Source organism: Urocampus carinirostris, chromosome 17, assembly GCF_059441175.1.
Source record: "Urocampus carinirostris isolate Australia breed hairy pipefish chromosome 17, RoL_Ucar_1.0, whole genome shotgun sequence".
In the NCBI taxonomy this organism is placed as follows: domain Eukaryota; kingdom Metazoa; phylum Chordata; class Actinopteri; order Syngnathiformes; family Syngnathidae; genus Urocampus; species Urocampus carinirostris.
In genome coordinates, this window is record NC_142365.1 from 23981288 (window position 1) to 23992988 (window position 11701).

General features: G+C 39.2%; 1 protein-coding gene across 2 annotated transcripts in view; it reads left to right on the top strand.

The window, feature by feature from the left end:
* Positions 1-5640, top strand: part of p2rx1 (purinergic receptor P2X, ligand-gated ion channel, 1) — a 45249-nt gene extending 39609 nt beyond the window's left edge. For both annotated transcript variants that reach the window (XM_088321409.1, XM_088321408.1), the window contains exons 10-13: positions 1447-1512; positions 1586-1681; positions 2443-2478; positions 5241-5640. In XM_088321409.1, coding sequence (XP_088177535.1) covers positions 1447-1512; positions 1586-1681; positions 2443-2478; positions 5241-5276 — 234 coding nt within the window. In that variant the 3' untranslated portion in view covers positions 5277-5640. The remainder of the gene's footprint in view (positions 1-1446; positions 1513-1585; positions 1682-2442; positions 2479-5240) is intronic.
* Positions 5641-11701: the final 6061 nt, after the last annotated feature.

Here is an 11701-nt window from a genome sequence, read left to right on the forward strand (position 1 = left end):
TTTTACGGGAAATGGGGAGTCACGCACGTTTTGCAGCAGTCTGGCGTGGAGTGATAGGAAGCCAGAGGCCGACGAGATCGATACCAATAGCCAGAGCAGATTTCGGACCGATGGGGTCGATACCAGACAGGACGGGACAGACAAGATTGATACCAAAACAGGATATCAAAATCAAACAGGAAAAAATAGACAGGAACGAAACTGTAAACCGATATTAAACAACAAGACAGATAGGATTGATACCAAAACAAGATATCGAAATTAAACAGGACAAACTAGACAGAAACAAAACTGGAAACCGATATTAAACAGGACAAAATAAACGGGAACCTTAACGAACAGGAAATACCAACAGGAAACAGGACAGAGTCAAAACCCACGTCTTGAAGTTCGTTGACAGAATAACAAAGGAAGAGTGAGAGCACTGAGCTTAAATAGACGGAAAGCCAATTTGTCAACAAACCGCAGCTGGCGCCACAAGGGCGGGGCCAATAGGGCGCCATGGCAACCGTGACATAAGTATTTTTGGGTATGTCTCTACATGTTTTTTGTGTCCTCCACGTGGCTTCTTGCAAACACAAAAATGGGCCTTTTTTTTGTATTCTTTCAGAAAGGGCTTTTATTCTTGCCACTCTTCCATTAAGTGCAGGTTTATGCAAAGTACAGCTAATAGTCGTCTTAAGCACAGATTGCACCACCTCAGTTGTGCATGCCTGCAGGTCATCACATATGATCATGGACCCTTTGGTTGCTTCTCTGATTAGTTTCCTCCTTGTTTGGGCCGAACGTTTAGAAGCACGGCAGGTCTTGGTAGGTTTGCATTGGTTTGATGCGCTCTCAATTTTAATTTAGTTGCTCGCAGTGCTTCAGACGATGTTTAAATGTTGAAAAATGTTCTTGTGTCCGATTCATGCTTTGCAATTTTTAACAACTTTATACCAGACCTGCCAGTGTGTTCTCTGGTTGTCATAATGCTGTCTGGTCTCCAGCCTCTCCTCCAACAGACCCCTGAGTCCATCACAGAGCAGGTGCATTTAAACTGAGACTTAATGACAAACAGGCACATTTTTGTTTGTTTTGTTAGTCATTTAGGTCAACATTGGTCCATTCAGCCTTTATCAGGAAACTTTTGGAGTCATTTGCCTTAGCTGAGAAAACATTTTTGCAAAACCTACTTTTCACTTTTTACTTTGTAAATGAAATATAAAATGTTAACCATTTGGTTCCACTTAATGATTGTGTCTCACATGTTGGTTATTCTTAGAAAATATTTTCAGTTTGTCAGCTTTAAGTTTGAAGCCAAAAAAGAGAGGGATGAAGGGGGGCCAATAATTTTGCTAGGCACCGTAAAAACCTCACCGTGCGTCACTGGGTAGCACGGTTTGAGGCAAATAATAGTGGTGTGTGTTTTCTGAAACCTAAAACATTCTTCCCTTCTATTGGCAGGCCAGAAAATTTGACATTATTCCAACTTTAACAGCAATAGGTTCAGGAGTTGGCATTTTTGGAGTGGTATGTTGTTGTTTATCTCTAAAGTATTTTTTAAAAAAGATTTTAATCAAAACATATATCCTGAATTTGACAGGCCACTGTTGTCTGCGATTTGGTTCTGCTGTATTTACTCCCCAAAAGAGAATTTTACAAGAACATGAAATTCAAATACACGGACACACACGGACAGGTAACTCAAATCAAATACAGTACAGGGTGTTTGAAAAGTCTTGGGCAAATCTAGATATTGAATATCTCAGAAATTTTCAAGGATATAAAATCACATCTGAAAAATTCAGAAAGCGTGTGATCTCAACTTTTACATGGAATGTTCAAAGATGCCGATGTGAGCACAATCGGTTACACGACAGACGATAGTAAAATTCTTGACAAACGCATCTCAGTATTGTCAATGTTTTCAAAGGTTTCTGCTATTTGTGCCTTCGGCTCATCCACTTATTTTGAAATATGGGGCACATGAACCAATCCTTTCTCAAATCCCCACAAAAAGAAATCACATAGTATGAGATAAGAAGATCTGGGTGGCCAATAAAATCACCTGACTATTCTCACTTCATTTATGGATTAACCGGTTTTCCAGCATGATGAGGTATTTCTCACCATAGACAGCTAGAAAGTTGTTCAAATTTGTTCAATCACAAAATTCAAGCACACAAAACGCCAGTTTTGGTTGAGTGAAAGCCATTAATGGGTCTTAAAATAAGCTTTAAAAATCAATAGCCTTACAAAAAAGGCTTTAAAAAAATCGCACAACATTTATCTTACCACCATTCATAGTTAAGTAGATACGGGGACTTCAAATGTGCCCAAGACTTTTGGATGATCCTGTATTGTAGATCTTCAGTTCGCTATTGTAACCGCGTGGTGGCGCCCTATACCATGAAAAAGGACCACCCACATTCTTCCCAATATTTTGCTTTTTTGTTGCAGGACCATGATTCAGAAGGTGGCAGCACAGAGACAGAGGTATACAAAGGAGGCAATTGCCCCTTCTATTTTCCATTCTGTATTATCATTTTCAAGTCATTGTGGAGTACAGGTGTCTTAAACCCAATTGACTTTGGGGCTCAGGTCTGGGTGAAGGTGGCCAAATCGGGTTTTCCACAAAACTGATTCCGATAAAGACATTCCACTATTTTAAAATATACTCTTTTTTTAATTCCCCAGACAAAAAAAAATCTAAAATTGGGGGAAAAATGTATTGAGAATTTATATGGAAATCAATCAATCAGGAATAAACGAATCTATAACCAGCTAGAGGTGAGGAAGCAAGAGAGTATAAGAAGAAAAGAAAAAAGGGAGATAAAGAAAAATGGATTAAAAAAGGGGGAATATGTAATAATTACAAAAAGGAGGGGAAAAATAGACAAAATCAAGACAAGTGGAAAGAAGAACAGAAAAAGGCAAATGTAAAAAAGACAAAACAAAGAAAATAAAGCAAATCCAACAGAAAAAAACAGAAAAGGGAAAAGGGAAAGAAAATTGAAAAAAAGAAAGACAAAAAAGAAGAGAAAAATAAAATAAAAACAATAAAAAAGAAAAAGACAAAAAAAGACAGAAAAAGGAAACCAGAAAAGAAAAATGTTAAATAGAAAAAAAAAAAAAAAAACATAAAAGCAGACGTGGACTAAAATAATAATCTTGATTTAACAGTTTTTTTGGTTGTTTAAATTTTAAACAAAAAAAGTTTTTTTTTTAAAGGGGGAAAAAGCGGTAGTCTAACACATAAAGCAGTACTGTTTGTGAACATGTGCGTACTTTTTGGAACCTAACCCCTGCGAAAAAATAAGGGAGTTACTGTACTCCAGGGAGGGGTCTCCAATGTGGGGCTCGGGGTTGAAAAGAACACCGTCTCGGCAGCCAGACTAGTAAATTAATGGCATTAAAAGTGTGCCTTAAGTGAAAGGCTGGAGGACTTTTTGGAGGCTCACAATTAAATTGTGATTCTATTATAAAATGATTTTCCTCATTCTTTTTCCTTTACTAAGATTTAGTATATCTATCAACGGTGCAGATTGATAAGTGAAAAGAATAGCACACAAACACTAATCTAAATGATTAATTTGATGATTTATAAGTCCTTCTGCTCTTTGTTTTCAAATGAAAATGTTTACCTGAATATTGGAACTTCACCTTTAGACTTCATATTTATTATAGAAAGGAACTAAAGCTTCTTTACATTTTTACAATGACACCCAAGTGCTACTTCTTAATTTTTCCTTTGTATTTTTCGTATAACAAGTATAACAACATTGGGTAGGTTTCCTTAATGCTCTCTGGTTGATAAATGGTAGTCAGTAAATACGGCTATATATAGTTAGTTGCTTGGCGAGGGACGCCAAGTTTTGACGACATCCAGTGGACATATTTGAAACTGCAAGTTATTGTGGCTCATTTTTTCTTGTGCTTCTTGTAACGCCAGCCACATAAAATAAAATCGTGGCCCACATTTGGCCCGCGGGCCACGAGTTTGACATGTGTTTTAATTCTGGGGGACCAAAGAACCTTTTTTCTTCTTTGGAAAATTATGTCTTGTGGGTTTGCGAGGGTTAAAGGGGACTCTGCGTACTAGCTGACCATTAGGTGTCGCTGTATTGTGTAGTGCAACCAAAAACGAGCGCTACAATGCAGAAGGAAGAATACGAATTACAGACACGCAAGGTGACCAAAGTGCACCATTTTTCTTTTCATATTTTTTAACCAAGCATTTCACAAGGTTTTATTTATTTAGGGCTTGGAAGAGTACCCGTAGCAACAGAAGGGCAACAAACTAGTCAGTGGATCGCAGAATAATGCTTAAAAGAAAAAAAAACTGATGGTCAATTATACACTCCTTAACATCCATCCATCCATGCATTATCTGCACCTCTTATCCTCAGTAGGGTCGCGGGGGTGCTGGAGCCCATCCCAGCTATCTTCGGGCAGTGGGCAGGGCAGAGACAAACTCACTCGCCCATTCACACCTAGGGACAATTTGGACCGGCCAATTAACCTGACATGCATGTTTTTGGAATGTGGGAGGAAACCCACGCAAGCACGGGACAACATGCAAACTCCACACAGGAAGGTTCGATGTCATGACTTCAGAACTGCGCCGCCGTGATCATCCTTAACATAAGACAGCATTATTGCCCTGCTCGATCTGCTCAGTAAATTGATGCCGTCCCAACTGTGTTAGTGGCACCACATCTCATATTATTGTGATTTTGTTTGTTTTATTTCCTTTTTCTTCCAATAAAGTGGATCCCAACAAAGTTAACGATTAAGGGAAGGAAAAGTTGAAAACAGTTGGAGAAGGAAAGTATTGTGAAATATGAAAATGTTGAGGTTCCTTAAATGATTTGAAAATATTATATTTCTGCCTATTTTACAAATGTATTCATATTGTTTTCATTTCTATAATTAAATAACGTTTTTCCAGGTACAAGCTTTACTAAAATTTTAGGTACAAATTAATTTGTGGCTTTTATGCAGGTATATATGGTACTTGTCATGCTTTCTGTTTTTTTAAATAGATTGTACTATCGCTGCTTTAAGCAGCACAATCCTTTCATTCACTAAATTTCAGTTTTTTCATGTTTCTGTTGGATTGGCTTGTCCTCAAGTCAGACCAGTTGTGAACCACTGTGCTAAACGATACTGTCTTTTCGAAGGACAAAGCAAATATTAAAAACTTTATTTGCAATTGTTGTGTCTTAATAAAATAGAGATATTGTATTTTTTTGCAGGACAAATTTAGAGTTGCACAAGAGTTGAACCCGTAATGAAGTCCGCTATCGTTCCTGCGTAGAAACAGCGACGGGCTGAGGAATTTCACCGCTCTTCGTGATGTGAAGAGGAAGAGAATGTCCATTCGGCTTGTGAAATTTGAAAAGGACAATGTCTTCTACGGGCCAGCAGCCCCAAAAAAATAAACTATTTTTGCTGTGGCCACACGTGCAACCCAACAGAAACCCAAATCATGGATGAACACGGACTCTTTCTGTTATATTGGAATTTGATTGTGGAGGTGTGCTTAATAAATCGAGCTTCTTTATTGGTGGAGGAAGCATATTTGTGCAATAAACGTATTTTCTGGACTATAAGTCGCACTAGCCATGGAATGCACAATAAAGATAACAAACATTAGTTGCACCGGAGTATAAGTCATTGCATTAAGGCTTTCTCAGTTGTTTTATATGGGAGACCAATTCTGCCATATGTAGAAAAATATTTAAATAATGCACAAAAATATAGGCCATACAAATAAATAAACACATCACAGATTACATAAAAATATTACATACTGTAAATTTAATTCATTCCAATATTTATTTATTTTATTTATTTTGTCGTGTAAATTTTAGTTTTATTCAAAACAGGCAGCAGGTCAAACTAGCTGAATTTTCTAAGTTTTGGTTGATAAGTGTCATGTTTTGTGGGTGGACCCATATGCAGGGAAGTCGGAACATAGTCTGCAGCAGTCAATCCTGCGCAGGAAGTGGGTACGTCTGAAGGTCCATGTCTGTCCCCATTAAAACAAGGTCAGAAGTAGTTGAATGATCTTCTCGCCGCCAGGATAGTGAGTCGAAGCAGCTGAAGGACCTTCTCCTTACAGCTAGGATGGTGACCAGAAGAAGCCGAGGGAACTTCTAGGTGCCGAGACAGAAACAGAAGCGGATGAAGGACCTTTTCCTCACCGCCGTAACAGGGTTGTGGAATCTTCCCTTTGGTGGTCAGGTCATTGCCATTTCCATGCCACTTCCGTCCTATCTTCTGGTTTACCATATCATGTTTGCTTTTTATTTCCAGTTTAGAGACTTATGATTAGTTCTTTTAAAACCTGGCGTTGTTTTTGGTTGTTGTTCCTCATTTTTGTCAACAAACACAATCTTTTGTTGAGCACTGCTGCATTCTCCAGGCTTCCCTACATTTGGGTCCACCCTGGCAAAACAGTCCCGTCTAGGAGAGGATTTGTTCATCACTAATCAACCAATAGGTGAAAAGCTCAGGCAATTGGGCCTCCTCCTAATTGGAATATAATTTTGTTGTGACAAAATACACAAGAAAAGAAATGAAAAAAGGCATAAAGGAATATATTGCATATATTCCATATATGGAAGTATTGCACGATTTGTTTTCGTTTATTTACATGGCATATATTTGTAGGTATGGTATTTATTCATTTATACGTACGGCAATAATTTAACGCCACTGTTGAACATTTAAAGACAGACCTAGAGCGCCCTCTCTGGGTTTAAAGTGGAATTATATACTGATGTTAATAATTTTATACATAAGTGGCTACAGGGTATAAAGCAGACCCCTGGCAAAAAGATGAAAAAAAGCGCAACTTAAAATGAAGACTTGAGACGATTCCTCCCTGTATTAACTCCATGTCCTGATTGCCATCTAGTGAGGCACTTTCCCACAAACCTTTTGGGTAATAAAGCATAACTTTGGATTCATAGTTGATTTGATTTTTATTGTCTTCCAAAACAAAATGTACAAAAAGCAAGCAAAAATGGCTTGTTTGCATATATACCACTTTATTACATATTTACAACGCAACCACATGAATGTGGTTTGCTCCTAACAATGAATGAGAGTAAATAATACTTGCTCTCACACGTGCACAAACACTTCTATACTCATTCATACGTACTATTATACTTTCATAAGCTACTATGCTCTAACACATACTAATACAATCTCATACACTATACTCTCTCACATATTCTACTATACTGTCACACACCTACTACTATACTCTCTTATATACAGTGCTGTTCAAAATAATAGTGCAATGAGACTAACCAGAATATCTCAGCTTTGAGTTTATTTTTTATTGTCACATGCCAAACAAGTTACCAATTTAGGTGCCCACGGACCTGTTCTGAAGATACAACCCCTAGCAAAAAGTGTGGAATCACCAGTCTTGTGCAAGCCCTCACTAAGACATTTTATTCAGTAGAAAAAAACTCAGATCACAAACATGAAACAATTGTAAGGTCATTCAAAAGTGCAACATATTGGCATTTAGAATCACTAAAAGAAATTAGGATAAGACATTGCAATTGTCAGTAAATTAAGTCAATTCTGAGGAAAAAAAATATGGAATTAGTGCATTTTGAGTAGAAAATAAGAACACACCCAGTCAATTTCTTTTCCTCGATTCAGATTAAGTATGCTCGTTAGTCAGCAGTTAAAACAGTGCAGTTATCAGACCTCAAAGGGCTCCTGGACTAAGTGGATTGGCAAGAATCATGGCTCCAACAAGAGAGATGTCTCTTGAGAGCAAAGACAGGATAATCAAACTTCTTGAAGAAAGTACTGTAACTACTCGTATGGTTGCCAAAGAAGTGGGCTGTTTACATTCAGCTGTATTGAAGATTCTGACCAAATACCCACAGCATGGGAAGGTCCTTGAAGTCAAGCATACTGGTAGGAAAAGGAAGACATGTAGGCATCAAGACAAACAACGAAAGGACATGTGTATTGAAAAGAGATAATGATAACAAGACAAATGAAGAGTAAATGGGGGGAAGTTGATGTCAATGTATGTGACAGGACTGTGCAAAATCACCTAAAGGAACTGATACTTTCATATAGGAGAGACTGCAATGATACGATATGGGGCTGCATGTCAGGTAAAGGCACTTGGGAGATTGGCTATGGTCAAATCTGCAATAAATGCACAATTTGACATTCACATTTTGGACAGCTTGCTTATTTCTTTAATTGAAAAAATGTTTAGGAATGATGCACTCATTTTCCAAGATGACAATGCATCATGACACAGAGCAAAAACGGTGAAAGCCTTCCTTGGAGAAAGACGCATCCAGTCAATGCCATGGCCTGCAAATAGCCAAGATCTCAACCTAATTGAAAACCTGTGGTGGAAATTGAAAAAAATGTCCAGAGCAAAGCTCCGACCTGTAAATAGGTTTGGGCAACTGCAAAAATTGGCCCAACTGCAAAGAGTTGGCACCAGATTGATGAAGAATACTGTTTGTCACTTATTAACTCCATGTCTCAGAGACTAAAAGCTATCATAAAAGCCAAAGGTGCTGCAACTAAATACTAGTAACATGTTTTGATTGTTATTTCTTTGTCTGTTTTTCATGATTCCATATTTTATTTCTTCAGAATGGAGTGATTCCATATTTTTTCCCTGCATTTACTGACCATTGCAATGTTTCTGAATGCCGATATGTTGCCCTTTGGAATGACTTTAGGATTGTCTCATTTTTGTGATCGGAGTTTTTTTCTACAGAATAAAATGTCTGAGAGGGGGCTTGCCCAAGACTGGTGATTTTGCTAGGGCTTATAGCTCACCAGTGCTGGGTCATTGCGATTTTCTCGTAAAGTTTTTTCATTAGTGGTGAGTCTAATTAACCCCACTTTCAATTATTTACAACATAGTAATACCATGATAAGCTGTTATTATACAAATGTATATGAAACTGGGTTCCCTTTGCAATAATGTGTCACAAAAATTAGCTGTCAGCTTGAAAACGGTTGGAGATTCCCACCAGAAAGGGCGCTAACCTGGTGTGGTACTGGACGCACCTGTGCCCAGCCTCCCCACACCTAATACTAATTATCCCAAGACTTTATATTGACCGCTCGGACAGCACACTACGTCGGGTCATTGCCATTGTCATCCTGGGAGCCATATCCAAGTAATTTCTGCTGTCTGCCACTCTTATTTCAGGACAGGTTAAGGGTAAGATTTGGACTAAAAAAAAATCTAGCCCGACCCGACTGCGGATATTAAGGCCCGGCCCAGCCCAGCAGATTACCTAAATTTAAGGGGCCGAGCCCAAAAAAAACCCCAAATTTGAATATAGTATTTTATTTTTGAGGATGAGGGAGAGGACAAAGGAAGAAAGTGAGCACATGGAGAACACATGACTTTTGCTGCATATAAACACAGCCACAGGGTAGAGTTACGAAGATGTGCTTTCAAGGCCATAAAGTGTGCTGTTGCCTCAGTGTGGTGATACAGTGAACACATAGCCGATTTCCAAGTTCCCTATTGAACATAACATTGGTGAAAAGGATGGAGCTTTCACTCTTGCACCCTCGTCCGTTCCTCGCCCTGCCTGGCAATCCGACAGTCCCGTGACCCCAATAGTAAGGATCTTTTGAAACTTTTATTGATGCCTTCTGGCCATTAGATGCTAGTGGCGGGCAAAGGCAGGAAATGCTAATCCATAGCCTGTGCAGGAAATGTGCAGACTGTATTGCATATCTCTCACAGAGCGTCATGGATTATCTTCCGGCAGCATCGAACAGCTACTGGTCAGTCGGTTCACTATTACGTTGCTGAAGATGAACTGAGCACACGACAGACCTTAAACTGCAGGACAAGCTGTTTTATCGCTAGGCGACACACAACAAATAAAAACTTAAGAAAATAAATAAACAGCGACAGATAAGCCCAGCCCAGCCAGCACTGATGATGGAACTTTGAGGTTCGAGTACAAGCCTAAGATCTTACCTGTAGTTTGGACACTTAATTGTTTTGTGACCACTTGTTTGTACCCCCCTCTCTCATTAAATACCTTCCCCCTTTTTGAGCACATCCACCTCTGTTCTGGCTTCCCTTCGTATGGGTCGACCCGCAAATCGTGACAAGTCTGCTTTAATGGGAGTATAATCAGTGTCTCAAACTCGTGACAAAAAGTTACCGGACACCAGGGCAGGCAACTTTTTTGTCATAGCCATAAAGTTGCCTGCCCCGTTTTTCACAACTTGAAACACAATAAGACGACTCATCGCAAAAAAACATTGTTGCAAAGTATTGAGGATTGATAATCAGAATATAAAACAGAACAACATTTTAAAATTAAGGTTATTATAAATCTACTTATAACAATCATTGCATGTATGACATGACATGTATTTTCAATCTGCCATCAGTAGATAGATAGATAGATACTTTATTCATCCCCGTAGGGAAATTCACACTTCCAGCAGTCTACCCCGTTGTTTATTAACAGATTAACATGATGCCCTAGGGGTGCTTGTAGCGGAGTGGATGACGTCAAGCCAGTCCAAAAGTTCGCGGCAGATGGAAAAACTTTTCTTTGTGAAAATCCAGGGATACACCACCTCGTGTTAGCAAGTCCGCCTCCTCTCCGATTCCCCCCGGCTTTCGTGTCTCTGTTTGGCGGCGTTGAAGCCGGATAGCTCCGGGTGGCTACACGTTAGCGTCCGGAATGCTAAACGTGAGCCACGCTTCCGCAAAACACAGCAACTGCGCTCCCTGTGCGCTTCGATGTTTTCCACCAGCACTCGATGATCTTATTTGGTCGTGAGTTCGCATTTACCATGATTACGGATGGTACCGAAGACTTATAACGCCGCTTCGCTAGCTCCAGCTCTTCTTCCACGATAAGCCCCTTCATCACGCCGGCACGAGAATTCTTCAGGGCAAGGAGTTGAAATTCCCTGAATACACGCATTTTTTGTGCGCTAAAACCCATGTCCCATAGGATAGAAGTAATCCATAGTGTAGTTGTCAAAACGGGAAGAAAAAACACCGAAGATAGGAGCAGACAATAAAACAATAGGGCAGCTGCTGGAAAAGGCAGCCGCTCGTGGCAGCGCCGCTTTGAATGTCAGTACAGTATGTACTTGTATTCACTAATCTTCATTCAATGTTTGCGTTGCGTCGTCTGCTACAAGCCAAGTGAACTCCTCTTTCCATGATGCTTTTAATGTATGTTTACGTTTTGTAGCGTCATAAATTTTGTTAGCTTCTTTTGAATCTTTCTTCTGGGGCTGTTTTGGCTTGATTCCTAACAACTTCTCTCCATTTTTCTTGTGTTCTCTGTGCGTCTCCTTTGGAAAATAATATGCAAATGTACGACCTTATAACGCTCGGGAGAGTCCAGAAGCACGAAGTTATTCCATACAGGCTTCTGATAGGCTGCTGAGTATGCAAATTGCCAAACAAAACGAAATTCCATTATTTCCAAACCAGAGGAAGATATCGAAATCGGAATAAAGCAAACGTTTGCTTTGAAAAAAAAAAAACATCTTTAGTTTTTTGTTTTGTCTTGAAAATGTTGTCAGAGACGTTTTGTAAGTTTTAAGCCCGACGTAAAAGATGCACGCTCCGCGCATCCGGGCAGACATTATTTCAGACACTGGTATAATATATGTGGTAATTATAACTTGTGAGCTTCTGAGTAATGCA